This window comes from Acomys minous, assembly GCF_964271855.1.
Source record: "Acomys minous genome assembly, chromosome: 4".
Taxonomy (NCBI): domain Eukaryota; kingdom Metazoa; phylum Chordata; class Mammalia; order Rodentia; family Muridae; genus Acomys; species Acomys minous.
The window spans coordinates 36,842,262-36,857,442 of record NC_140486.1 but is presented as its reverse complement, the minus strand read 5'-3'; the positions used below and the strand labels follow the sequence as shown (position 1 = coordinate 36,857,442).

General features: G+C 36.3%; 1 protein-coding gene across 4 annotated transcripts in view; it reads left to right on the top strand.

Annotated features, from left to right (window-relative positions):
- The window catches only part of DMXL1 (Dmx like 1), a 131,949-nt gene extending 129,002 nt beyond the window's left edge, over window positions 1-2,947 (top strand). For all 4 annotated transcript variants that reach the window (XM_084779742.1, XM_084779739.1, XM_084779741.1 and 1 more), the window contains one exon: window positions 857-2,947. In XM_084779742.1, coding sequence (XP_084635868.1) covers window positions 857-1,081 — 225 coding nt within the window. In that variant the 3' untranslated portion in view covers window positions 1,082-2,947. The remainder of the gene's footprint in view (window positions 1-856) is intronic.
- The last annotated feature ends 12,234 nt before the right edge of the window (window positions 2,948-15,181 follow it).

Sequence of the window (15,181 nt, the reverse complement as noted above, 5' to 3'; positions counted from 1 at the left end):
AGCTAATTATCTTCTTTTTTCTCTGCCTCAAACTGACTTCATTTTAGAATTTTTATTTAGATCAGGTATTTTGAGATTTTACACTGGTTCTAAATTTTAGACTTTAAAATATTTGAAAATATATAGTCTGGGGGGTGGAGAGATTGCTCAGTGTTAGTTAAAAGCACTAGCTGCTCTTACAGAGGATCCAGTTTGATTCTTAGTACCCACATGCAGCTCTCAAATATTTGTAACTTCTGCCCTCCTCAGGCATAAAGCATGCATATGATTCACCTACATATGTGTAGCAGGTCACCTATACACATAAAATAAAAATAAAATGTAAAAGGTATAATATGTTTAGAAGTCATAATTTAATATTAATATAAAATAGTGTGAATTGATATTTTTTCTTTTATTCGTTTTTCATTTCTTTCTTTTTGACTGAGAAGTAAAGATGTTTCTCCTAAGTGATCTCAAAAATTAGAAAGTAAATTGATCTCTCCAAACAAGAAAACATGTCCTGAAGGCCTTTCCACACAGGTCTTTCATGAGAGGGATATGATTTAAAATAGACATCTTTTTGATAAGGTATTACAATAGAAACTTTTAGAAAGTACCTAGTTTGTCTCATTCTCAATGCATTGTTAATAATATAATTTGTACTCTCACTGGATGGACTCTGAGTTGTGATTAAAAAGCAGTTGATAAGTGGCTACAGCCTATAGAGAATCAGGTGGCTGTGATCACAGGATCCACAGATGCGCTCCATCCTTGTTTAGAAATGTCCTATGTGCACAGGAAGGGGTTTACGGTTTCTTCTAGATTCTTAAGTCAATCACCAGTCTGTTTTGACTTTGCTCTTCATATCTTTCAGATTTGGAGTCTCTCTACCTTTAGTCTTCTCCATACTTTTATCAATGAACATGCTCGACAGTCTATTTTTAGAAATATTGGAACTGGAGTCATGCAAATTGAGACAGGACCAGCAAATCACATTTTCTCTTGTGGAGCTGATGGAACAATGAAAATGAGGATACTGCCGGATCAATTTAGCCCTTTAAATGAGGTGTTAAAAAATGATGTGAAATTCATGCTGTAACATTTCCCAAAAGGGTGTATAATTTATTACCTGTTTTGTAGAAGTGGCCAGCAGATGCAGTGCACAGTAACCACCTGTACCATGGATAAATTAATGCTTCCTTGTTTTTGTATTTATTTTATGGAGCTTTGCCCTTGATGCACTGATGCCTTAACAGTTAACAAGCCGTTCAGAGTTAGATACTATTGCCTAACATAGAATGTTAGAGTCTGTAATCACACTTATTTATAGTATATTTTAGTAAATATGCCATCATGTTAAAGGAACTTTGTTTTTCATTGTTACAAACCCTCTGCAGACAGCACTGCATGAATTACACAGACAGTAAAACCCTTTAAAACAGGTGCCGAGATAATGCTCACCACTTAATTGACCATGCTCTCACTTCTTTTTAATCACACAGACCTCTCTAAATCATATGTATGTGTGTATATATATGTATATATATCATATATATCATATGCCATATATATGATAAGACACCTCTGTTAAAACTGCTATTGAGACTTCAATGATGAAAGAGTTAAGGAGTTTTCTTCTTTCCTACATGTGTGTTTGTAAATATATTTATGTGTATGTATATATGTGTGCATATGTGTATATTATAATCTTATATATCTTACTTGATATTTGTATGTACATAAACAGAAACTACATGTCTTTTCATGTGTTTTGTGCCATAACAGCTACTGTCACAAGTATAAAACTTTTCTTGCAGCTGTTTTTTTTTATTTAAAGTTTTAAAATTTATTATATTAATGTTAAAGTCACTTTTAAGAAGAGTACCCAGATTGTTATCTTAAAGATACTGAATCAAATAAGTCTCAGTAGGCAATAAAGATGTTGTGTGGCACATAAGGCATTAACATTTATGAATTTGTCACCAGTTGTGATTATCAGACATTTACTTAATTTTTTTGAATTTTAATCCTTTTAAGATGCATTTAGTCTCAAAGTTCTGAAAATGTTATAGCAGTGTTTTTAGAAACAAATGTGAAAACAGTCAAGTTAAATAGATAGTATTTACAAATGTACAGTGCCCTGCAGATCTACTATTGATAGGAAATAAACCTTATATTGTATTATTTTTGCAAAAATATATTATTTTATTATAAAATTTGACCAAAATATTTAAAATTTACAATACTTCTAACTTAAATATGCTATCCCTATTTCTGTCTGCTTCATGTTATATCTTTTCTGATTCAGAACTATAAAAAACTTGATGAATACTTGATTTTTAGCCAATGGGACTTGCAGTAGATAGGAATAAGTATTTAAGGGACAGTTATATACTATTTAGCTCAATTTTATTTTTAGTTAGGACTATATATGACCATTTTTATGTAATAAAATATCGAAAACTGCAAGGAATTAAAGAGTCAAAGTAAAGAAATGAAGGGCTGGTAAATGAATTTTGTAATATCCTCAGGATACATTTATTATAAAAGTGTGTTGTTAAAGGTTTTGTAAATTGTATTTCATAATTTTAAAAATAGTGAGCAAGTTACAGTGAAGACACTGTCATTATAGAAAGTTTATATGCACATAGTAAACTGTACCTATAAATTGTGCAATAACAGTATATAGTATTTTGCCATGGGAATATCTGTGACAACATTGCAAATGATATTCTTTGATGTAGCTAAGTTATTTTTTAATAATCTCTTCACAAATCAAGATTCAAAGGCTTTAAACACTTTCCATAAGAAAGAAAATTTACTATCATGTTTATTAAAAACAAAAGACTTTGGGGATGAACTATTGAGCATTTTAATTGAGGGTTTATATGAATAATCACATATTATGTAAGCCCGTATGTATTTACATCCAGAGTCATATTTTAAATAAACAATCATGCCGTGATTTTTTTTGCATGCTTTTGTTTTAAAAAGTATTTCTGCCAGTTTAGTTAATTTTAAGTATGTGACTTTTAAATTCAGAATTTCTGTATATGTGACGATTGTAGAGAGAATTTAATGCCCTCAAACATCTCATTCTTTTCTATAATCCATTTTACTTACTAGGTAATCATTAAATAATTGAAATGTGTATACAGGACAGTACACTTAAATTTTCATTTTTCACACAGATTAAATGGATACATCAAAATACATTTAAATGTTAATGTTTCTTAGAGTGGCTTTGTTACAGAGATTTATAACATGGCATGTTTCATGTTCTAGAATACAGGATTTCTCTTACCATCATGAAACATTCATCACTTCTTTTCCTTTGCTTTTAGATAAGATAGAGGAACATTTGCTGTTGTACTTCCCAGAACTTTAAAGGCATTGGCTATAAACTAATTGAGATTTTAACCTTTATCTACCCTTCTTTTGTTAAAGATGAGGGGGGTTTTTTTAACAGCAAAAAAATGTTCAAATGGATTTCATTAACTAAAACAATATAAATATATTTCAGGAAATGCTTTACATAGTTTTAAAGTGGAAATGATAGTATCAACAGGCTTTGAAACCTAAATAGACATAATGTTACTAAACAATAAATTTAAATATTTTATGACAGATGACCACAGGCAGTCAAAAACACAAGTGCACTATAAGAAATATTTGTGGAGAGGTATGTTTGTGTGCCTGTATATGGTATAGCTTTTAAGTTTTTAGAGAAAGATCAAATTGAATAACCACTTCCCAGAGCGGCATATTAGTAGTTAATAAAATATAAAATGGTATTAGTAATTATTAATGGAATCTTACAAGATAAAAATTTATGGGTGAACATACATCTCTTTATTGTGCTTTGAAGATCATTTTAGATGTTTTTACAAATTTAAAGTTTATGGCAACTGTGATCAGCCATGACTGTCAACACCATTTTTCCAATGGTCTATGGTTACTTCATAGTTGTCACACTTTAGTAATTCTTACTATAATTTCAAACTATAATTGTCACTGTATCATTTTGATAACATGATTGTTTGGGACACCCCAACTTATAGACATAGAACACTATAAACTTAATCTACAAATGTATTTTGACCACTCCCCATTTGTTCCCCAGTCTTTCTCTTACACTAGACCTTCCTATCCTCTGAGATGCAATATTGAAATTAGGCCAATTAATGACCATACAGTGGCCCCTTAAGTTTTAAAGTGAATGGAAGAGTCTTTTGCTTCACTCTTTAAATCAAAAAGTGAAGAAAGTATGTCAAATCAAGGAAGAACTAAGTAACTAAAACAGATAACTTACCTGAATTTGTTTCCTAGAATCCACAAAGGAAAAAGAGCCAGTTTCCTCAAGTTGTCTTCTGACTTCTGCATATATGCATGTGTGCACACGCACAAATACACATTTTGTTTTGCTTTTCCAAGGGGTTGGAGAGAGAAGAACTAAGCCAAAAATGAGGCCACTTGCCAAACAGCTTTATTACTGATATGGGACAAGACTTAGTGATCTGGTTAGAACATCAAAATAGATATAACATTCCCTTAACCCAAAATGTAATCCAGATAAAGACCATGACTACTTGATTTATCAAGGCTCAGAGAGGAGAGGAAGTTAAAGAAAAAGGGTTTGAAGGTAGCAGAAATTGGTTTATGAAACTGAAGGAAAGCACCCATCTCTCTATATTATGGAAGTTAAAGGTGACGGTGCTGTCACAGAAACTGCAGCAAGTTTTCAGAAAGGTCCTGTGAAGGTGCTTAAAGACTGACTGACTGACTGACTATAAAGATAAACAACTTTATCGTGGAGAAAGATGCAATCTGGAACTGTTGAAGGAAAAAAAAAAAGCCAATGAATGCCAGGCTGAAAAGGATGGAAGTACTATACCAACTTCTATGCATACACACACACACACACACACACACACACACACACACACACACACACACACACACACTTCCTATCTGTTTACAACATAGTTTACTGAATATTTTAGGCCCAATGTTGCAATGTGCTAGTCAGAAGAAGACTCAAACGGCAGTGTCCTTTGCTACCTTGAAATTCTGATGGAATTGTAAGCTGGAATTAGAACTATAATAGGAAAGTCAAGGAGTGCTTTTTGACTGTAAGTTGTAAGAGATACATTTTCTAATACTTTGGATGCATGCCGTCAGTGGTGAGTTTTCTGGTGGAACTGAGCAAAGTCAACTAAAAGTCAGGAGAGGATTTGACTCTTCTAGACTCCATGAAAAATATCCGTGACTCATAGGATGAATTTGAAATGGAGTTTGGGAAGAATTGACTAAAAGTCCTATGGTAACCTGTTTTGAGTGGTTCAGGGTTTGAGTAGATGAGGTGGCTGTATATTTGGTGAAATAGCAAAAGAACTAAAGTTAGAATTGGAACCTAAAAGCTGGCCATTGTGACACTCATTCCTGTAATCCAAGCACATGGGAGAACAAAGGAAAAAGAATTGTCACAAATTCAAGACCATCCTGATCTACAGAGGGATACTGTCCCCCAAAAATAAAGTGGGTAGTGTGCTACTTCATAAAGATGAGCAGTGACTTCTTGAGACAGAATCTACTCTTAGTGTAGATACTCTGAACATTGTTGAAATGGCAATGGATTTGGGTTATTACATGAACTAATTGGTAAAGCAGCAGCAAGATGTCAGAGAATGGACTGAAAATTTGCAAATCCTATTGAGGGTAAGGTTCTGACAAATGCAATTCATGCTTCATATAAATGTTTTGTGAAAGGAAGAATTAACCTATGTGTCATACACGTTCCTGTCTTAAGACATTATTGCCACAGTAGTCCCACCTTTAACTATCAGCATCAGAGCAAAGACCCTTCCAAATAGGGCTGGTTTGGATTTTGGGTTTTTTGTGAGACAGGCTTTCTCTGTGTATCTTTGGTCGTCCTGGACTCACTTGGTAGACCAAGCTGGCCTCAAACTCAGAGATCTGTCTTCCTCTGTCTGCCCCCATGATGGGATTACAGGTGTGCACCACCACACCGGCTTAACATAGCATTTTAAAGAATGGTGGCAGGTGTTTGGGATTTTTGTTGTTTCCTTGTTTGAAGAGGTTACTTTTTTTTTTTTTTAAGTTTTTCATACAATAGATTTTGTTCATATGCCTTTCCCCAAGTCCTCACAGATCCTACCCACTGAACTTTGTGTTTCTCTCATCAAAAAACAATCCAAATAAAAAGCAAAACAAGACAAAAAGAATCAAACCATAACAGTAACAAAATACATTGCTTCTGCTTTATGTTGGTTAACTACTGAGCATGTGGCCTGCCCTGGTATATGTGGTTCATATACCCAGTGTCACTCCATCCGGAAAAACTGATTTCTCCTCTTTCAGCAGGTAGTGATTGCAAATAGCTTTTGGCTAGGGGATAACATTAAGGCCTCTTGAAAAGTAATATGGAAACTTGTAGAAGTTTTCGAAAAGATGCACATATATGAACGGATTTAAATGAGTCACTATGTAATGGGCAAAACAATGTGCTAATTAGACATCATGCTACCACGTAAAGCTTCCATTGCCCCAGGAACAGCTTCCATTTTGAGTTGTCAGCCAAAGGGTTCCTATAGATTCTCCCAACATTATAGACCATTGCCACTTACTTAAATCATTGAATATGGAAGCAAGTAGAAGCTTCACCCCTAATAGCATTAGTGCTACATTCATTGTGCTGGAAGATACCAAACATGCACCGGAAGAGAAAAATAATAATCAATTTCGCCCAGCTTTAAGCCCTTTGCCTCACAATAGCAATCTGTCTGCAAGATACACTGGTACAATGTGGTTTGGCTTTTTATTGTTTTAGTTTAGTTTGGCTTGGCTTTTGAGACATGGGCTTACTCTGTAGCCCACTCATTATGTAGCCCAGGTTTGTCATTGAACTCATAGTACTCCTCTTACCTCAACTTCCCTCAATTGTGATTATAGGCATGAGCTACTTACTATGTCTGGCAGGTGTGTATTCTGTAGATATATACTGTCATAATAAAGTGTGGCATGAGCATGATTTTGACACACTGGAAAGCCAACTTTATATATGACTTGTTCTATTGAGGTATCCCAGTACAAAGCTCACATCTCTGAGAACGCCTTTTTTCATCAGATTGGTATAGTCAACATAAAGATGGGTGAAGATGCAAGATAGGCACACTCAAATATTTCTGGCAAAACTGTTGATTAAAATGGAATACCCAAGCCAAGCATGGCTGTGCATGCCTTTAATCCCAGCACTCAGGGAGACAGAGGTAGGCAGATCACTGTGAGTTGGACAGCCTAGTCTACAAAGCAAATCCATGACACTCAAGGCTACACAGAGAAGCCCTCTGTATAATAAAAATAAAATAATAATAAGGTGAGGAGGAGGAGGGATGCCCAGAATTTTCACTGAATAACCTATTAAGAAATTACACTATAAAAATAAAAGCACTCATGTACAAAATATATGCAAGTGTTGAAACTTAATTTGAATAAATTGTAATATATCTCTGTCCAGGAATATTGCCTAAAAATAGAAAGAATTCTTGACTTGTATCTCTTGATCTAAAAAGTAGATGAGAGAAACAGATGGCAGCACAGTGTGAATGATACAATATGCCACAATTGGCGGTGGCTAATGCTGTATTTATGTATGGACAGATACCTACTGGAGAAATAGAAAGTTTTAACGTGGAGGAATGAAGAAGTGCAGTACATTTCCAAATTCGTTTGAATTCTTCTCACACAAAGTAATGCCGAAGATGCTTTTGGAGTGTGCTAGTGAAGGGAAAGCTTAGTTTTATTTTGGAGAAGTGATGAGTTAGTGAGCTGCTGTACTGAGTGGAGGACTTGGGTCAGGAATACTTTTTGAGTTGAAGTTGTTGACACTGGAAGGGTGTGAAAACTAGGAAGAGTTGAACCTAGATTATATAAACATGTGTTGGTTATTTGAAGATGTCTGTAGACTGTATGATCATTGTTCCCAGAGTGCAATCTTACTTTGAGCTTGTCAAGATGCCCTTTGCTCTTCTGTTGGTTCTTTGCCATGCACAGGGAGCCCCACAGTGTTTCACTAGAGTCCTTGAAACTCATCTTTAAAGTTTCCCACTGCACATACAGTTGAGTGAAGCAGCCATTGATGACACAGCACCTTTCTTTAAAAAGCAGAAAAATGTTTTACATTTGTCTCCTCAGTATACAGGTATAGCCTGATTTAATGGACCTTAACCGATGCATTGATTTGGCAATGCATCTTTAAACACCTTTCTGGGATCTACTTGCTGTAATTCCTGAGAGCTTTTCATATTTACATTGAAAAACATAACGGTTTTTAATTTATTCTGTACATAAGAAAGATAATCTTTAAAATATCATCTAGCATGTGTGGTCTTACTTTTACTCTACTTTTTTTTTTCTTCTGAAAGTGCACCAAATTACAATGGGCATTCAGAGTAAAAGACATCATAGAGTCCCAATGAGAATGGGGAGAGAAGTCTCATGTAGTGGTCACATTAGTGACACTTCATGGACAGTGCCCAGTTAGGCACCTCTTCTGATAATGCATGGCTACAAGACAGTTTCGTGGGCCAAGAGCTAGATTTTTGACCCACACATTCCTTTGAAAAGTGTGATGAATGAGCTGCACAATTTGTAGTTAATGTTACCACTAGAAGTGCCAAATTCTTGAATGATAACAGTTGAAATTATTTGCATGTTTCTTGAGCATGTTAAGAGGCAGAGAAGCCTTAAACTGCATGTGTTGGGAGATGAAGATCTAAGACTGCAGAGCCCTACACTGCAGCAGAAAATAAAGATGATTTGGAATTAGCGGTGTGAACGTGCTGGCAGGGTTAGCTGATAAGTGATGCATCACGGACAGAAGGAAGGGAGGTGTCTGTAGTATCCCTCAGAGGGTTAATTGTAATGGAGAAAAAAGTTAATGTAAGATATAGAATATCAAGATATCACATACAGAACATACTATTGTTAAAGTAAATTTCTTCAAATATTAGCTGCTTTAAAGTAGCTTCAAAGCCCTGTGAGATTGAGGAAGTGCTCTATCAAGGGAGCACTGAGTTTTATCTGTATACCAAAGGGATACAGTCAGAAAGCAGTAGCTTTCTTCAGGGCAACAGTTCAGTTCTCTAAGAGTGGCAGCTAGGCTTGAGACAGCTGAGCTAATACAATATGAAGGTAAAAGATCTCAAGTATAGGGGAGGGGAAGAGGGGTGTAATTATATGTTAATCTAAAAATTTAATAAAACGTTGATTTCAAAAGATCTTTACTCGCATCTGACAAAATTGTTATTTTTCTCTCCACGAGACAAATCAAATTTTTGAAGAAGCCACATGCTTTCTTCCATGAAGGCATTTTTATTGTAATTATTATTTTTATTGCTTTGCTTGCTTGCTATCTAATAGTTAATGCTGTTATGAGGAGCTTAAATTCTACTGCTGGCATTGACTGGCATGAAGATAATTACTCAAAATAAATCTACATTCCAAAACACTGCTTCCCTTGGAGATACATGATTAAGCTGAAATTGTATTTTCTATTTCTAAAGTTCTTTTAAATATGAATTTCAGTTAACCTATTCAGGCTTCCTCAATAATGGTATTTATTCTTCTAGAATATGCTTGCTTTTCTTGAATTTTTAAAAATTGAAATTAATATTAATGCATGATATTTGCCACATTTTCCATGAATGCCCAGAGTAAATTTATCCTGCAGAGTCCAGTATGTTGGGTGGAAGTAATTTAGAAAGTACATCACACATTCCAACATACTAAAAAATAAATATAAAAATATAAAACCCAAAAGACAAATACCACCATCCTCAAAGACACTTTTTAAAGGAAATTACTGTTTCTGTTATGAATTAAACGCTGTGCTCCCAGGTGGACAGACAGTAAAAACCATGCCTATAAGCTGGGCATGGTGGCACACACATTTAATCCCAGCACTCAGGAGGTAGAGGCAGGCAGATCATTGAGTTCACAGACGTCCTGGTCTACAAAGTGAGTCCAGGACAGCCAGGGCTATTACACAAAGAAACCCTGTCTCAGAGGGAAAAAAAAAATCCTGCCTATACTATTGTTCAGAGTTGCTATTGTAATTTGGTATATAGGATTTATATACACATAAACTAGCTTCATATAATTTTTCTGTTTTTAAGCATATAAAATGACTAATAAAAGCTAAAGCAGGAAAACAGTAATCCAACTTGAATTAAGTAGCAACTTGACTACATTCATGATATGATACAGGAATGTGGAATTTACAGAATTGGACAGTAGGAAGTTTGTAATACGACCTACAAGAACTCAAGAGTGAAATGGTAGGGAAAGCAAAATCTCATGTCAATTATAAAAGGCCCGAGGGAGAATAGAGTTGAAAGTGGATATTAAAGAAGACAATAGCCAACAAAAACTATAGGTTCTGTTGCTAAAATAGAAATACTACAATGTTGTAGAAAAATAGGTTAGTGCAGAATATAGGCAAAGATTTATGCTTGTTGAAGGGCAGGGTTCTAAATGTAAAGCTAAGAACTGAGAGCCCAGCAAGTAGAACTTGACTGAACAAGATACTGTTTGGAAATAGCTTTTGGCAATATTTGGCACACACACAAAAATGTGCTGGGCATAAGATGAGTGAAAAAAAATCAGATTAAGAGAAAGTTGAGTAGAAACAAATGAAAAATATTTTGAAATTTAAAGGGGACTAGCTTTTTCTTTTAGTGGAAATATGGCTCTTTTTTTTCACATAATATATCCTGATGACAGTTTTCCCTCCCATCTCCCTTCCCACCTGATCCACCCCCTTTTCTGTTGATTAGAAAACAAGATTCGACGGGATTGTGGGATAATAAAATGCAAAGCAAGGAAAAGAGCCCAAAAGAAGGCACAAGAAACAGACCCAATCATACACTCAGGAGTCCCTCAAAGACTCTGTATCAGAAGCCATAATACACATGCAAAGGTTCTGTAGGGTAAAATAGAAATACCTATTTGTATATATTTATTATATATAATAAAAATAAAGTAAAACTTTACTATAAAGGAAAGCCCTAATGTGGTGACAAGGAACCTCCAAAGATGGCCTTGAGTTCATTTTCTCATAACCATCTACTCCTAGGCATGAATCTTCCCCAGTGAGACTCCCTTGGAGGAAACTAAAATTTCATTTTTTACAAGTGGTTATAAATTGGAGGTAGCCTCCAGGTTAGGGATGGGGGCGGGGGGATGTGTCTGCTTCTCCTTCAACTCTAGGTAGGACGCCATCTGGTGCAGACTTACGCAGGTCCTGAGCATCTTCCTCAGTCCCTAACTTTATATTTTGACGTAGAGGGCCTTGGTGGTGTCCTCCAGCCACTGTGGCTCTTACTCTTCTCTGTTTAGCCACCTTTCCCTACATTCTAGCCTTGCAATTACTCCCATGCCACTCTGCCCTGCTCTTCCAGATGTGAGCTTTAGGAGACTGAGCTGAGACCCTCATGCCCACTGAGCACACACTGACTGAGCTATCCCTCTAGCCCAGTCTTGTTTATACTGTGGATATTAGTAATCTACAATATTGAATAATTAATTTTAAATCATATTCTTCCACAAGGGGGCACTGGGCTGTCAGATGAGGAAATTGAAGAGCTCTAGGAGTGAGGTCTTAATGGGAGCAGTGTATAAGGGGTAAACTTTGCATAAGTCTACTGCCACACTTAAGAACTATTTTCAGAGTGGTCAGGTACTTTAGTGACATTCCAATTCCTTGGTAATTAATACTGCAATGGCCTATTTCTACATCTGTGAGAGCCAAGAAAGAGAAATATAAAATAGTGCTTCAAAAAAGGTTGTTTCATCCTCTGCATAGTACTAGAAAAAGCTACTTAGTAAAAAAAAAAAAAAAAAAAAAAGCCCCTCCCCACCCCCCACAAAACAATCCAGAAGAGATTTTTTTTTTAAAGCAACAAATGCAAAAAATGGCAACACAAAACCACAAAGTAGAAAGACAGGGCAATACAATTCCACAAGTGCTGAATGTAAAGACATAGACAGTGGTAAAGTGCCTGGTGGAAATGGCAGGGGTTTTGTTTGTTTGTTTGTTTGTTTGTTTGTTTGTTTTCTGAGAAAAAGTATCAGTGACCTGAAAGAGGATACAAACAGCAGATTAATTAAATACAGACCCTTGAAAGGAAAATTAGCATCCCGGGGAAGAGAATGGATGAAAAACATGAGCAACATGGAAGAAAAATGCAGCAAGGAAATTTGAGGTTTTGTTTTGTTTTGTTTTGTTTTGTTTTTTAAAGAAAAATGTTGAAAATGAAAAAAATGAGTCAAATAATGGCATAGAAATAATTCAGCAGGTAAGAGTGAATACTCCTCTCACAGAAAATCAGAGTTGGGCAATCAGTGCACATGTCAGTCGGCTCACAGCCTCCCGTAGCTCCAAGTCCCAGGGACCTAGCATCTTCTGGCCTGTGTGGGCAATGCACTCAAAATGCACTCAAACATATATGTGCTCATCATATTAGGGTTTTCGAGAGGACAGAACTTACAGAATGAAATATCTGTATATATTTATAGTTATAATGACTTGCAGGCTGTAGCCTAGCTAGTCCAGCAATAGCTGTCTACCAATGGAAGGTCGAAGAATCCAGTGGGTGTTCAGCACATGAGCCTGGATGTCTCAGCTGGTCTCCAGTATATACCAGAATCCCGAAGAAGTAAGCTCTAATGGCAGTGAATGAATAAACTTGCCAGAAAAGAGGCAAAGATCAAGCCCTTCTTTCTTACATGTGTTTTATATAGGCTGCCACCAGAAGGTGTGCGGCAGATTAAAGATGGCCTTCTCACTTTGAAAGATCCAGATTAAAAGTGGGTCTTCCTTTTATGAAGGCTGCTATGAATATGGTTGAGGGTATGTCCTTGTTGTGTGGTGGAGCATCTTCTGGGTATATTCCAAGGAGTGGAATAGCTGGGTCTTGAGGTAGTCCTATTCCCAGTTTTCTGAGAAAGTGCCAGATTGATTTCCAAAGTGGTTATACAACTTTGCACTCCCACCAGGAGTGTTCCCCTTCCTCCACATCCTCACCAGCATGTGCTGTCACTTGAGTTTTTGATCTTAGCCATTCTGACGGGTGCAAGATGGAATCTCAGAGGCATTTTGATTTGCATTTCTCTGATGACTAAGGATGTTGAACATTTCTTTAAAAGTTTCCCAACCACTCGATATTCCTCTGTTGAGAATTCTCTGTTTAATTATGAACCCCATTTCTTAATTGGGTTATTTGGTTTGGTGGTGTTTAATTTTTTGAGCTCTTTATATATTTTGGATATTAGACCTTTGTCAGATGTAGGGTTGGTGAAGATCTTTTCCCAGTCTGTGTAGGCTGTAGCTTTGTTCTGTTGACAGTGTCTTCTGCCTTACAGAAGCTTCTCAGCCTCATGAGGTCCCATTTATTAATTGTTGACTTTAGGGCCCAGGCTGTTGGTGTAGAACTCTCAGTTACTGTGCCTATGTGCCACCATGCTCCCTGGCATGATGATAGTGGACCAAACTTCTGAAACTGTAAGTTTCAGTTAATTACTTTCATTTACAAGAGTTGCTGTGGTCATGGCGTCTCTTCATATCAATAGAGCACTGACTAAAACAGAAGTTGCTACCAGGGAGTGGGGCATTGCTGTGACTGGCTTGCCCATGCTGCCTGTTGGTGGAATGCAGATTTTATGACTTTTGATTAGGAAAGCAGTTGAATGATTTAAGTGAAGCTTAATAGGCCACACTAGTAGGAGCATGGAAAACAGTGCTGAGGGTGATTTGCACTGTGGAGGCCCATCTCAAGAAATGTTTGTTTGTTTGTTTGTTTGTTTGAGACAGGGTTTCTCTGTGTAGCCTTGGCTGTCCTGTATTCATGTTTTAGACCAGGTTGGCCTCAAACTCACAGGGATCTTCCTACCCTGCCTCCTGAGTACATGGACCATGTTCTAGAGACCATTCTGGTGATGTTTTGGCAAAGGATGTGGCTACTTTTTACCCTTGTCTGAAAAATCTGCCTAAGGGTAAATTGTAGAGTGTTGGGTTAATGGCTTTGGCAGAGGGGATTTCAAGACAGCCTAGTAATAACTATATCATGTAGTTATTAGTGTTCACCCTTATGCAGATCTATAATGAAAAGGAGCAATCTGAACAAGGAAAGAATACAAAATATACAGTTTTAAGAGAAAGGGTGTACCAGAAAATATAAATCCAGTGAGCAAGGAGATAAAAAGCTTAAAGAAAATCCTGATGCAAAATGGAATAAAGAGAGTGGTGACCTGATAGCAAGACCACACCCAGCTAAGCTTCTAACTGGTGAAATGGAATTAAAGAAAAGCTTAAGCATTAAAGGAAAACATCAGAAACAGAAAGCTCTGCATTGTATTTGAAAGAGGGGTCCATGTTCCAGTCCCAGCAAGCAGCAGAACTTGGCAGCTTTAGCCACATGGTTCCGGCTTTGGAGTCAATTTTCAAGAAAGGGGTTGTGAAATTTCTCTCTGTGGCCAAGGAAAGCTGCTAAGGCCAGGCGTGTGTTGGGAGTGTCCCTGCATTGTCCCCAGTGCCTATATCTGCTAAGCCATTTCACCAACCCTGAAGCACGGTATTCTTTAAAACTTCACAACGTTGTCTAGAGAGAGCTCTTCCAACTTCACCAGAAGGCGCTATCAGGCGTAAAGAGATGCACCTATAACCTCAAGCTGCACAGCAAATTCAAAAGAAGATGAGCTATAGGACTTTACTTTTTTTATGGTGTTTGTTTTTACAAGACCCATCAAAATACATTTTGCCACTCTGTAATTGATTCCTGATTGTTATGGTACCAGACTGGACGCTGGCAAGAGTTAGCTTTAAGAAAAAAATAATGTTTCAACTAGCAATTGATCCAAGTGAGATAAGAATGCTAATTTTCCTACTAATTTTTAGACATTATTTTACTACAAAATAACCTTAGGTCATATATATATACATATATATATATATATATATATATATATATATATATATATATATATATATATATATCTGGGTGTAGAGGACTTTTTTGAACAGAATTAAAGGTAATAGAGATTAGTAATTTTTTTCTGACAGTGATATAACTTGTCTGCTACTACAAACGTGTCCTTCCCTCTGCATTTTACCCCCTCTCCC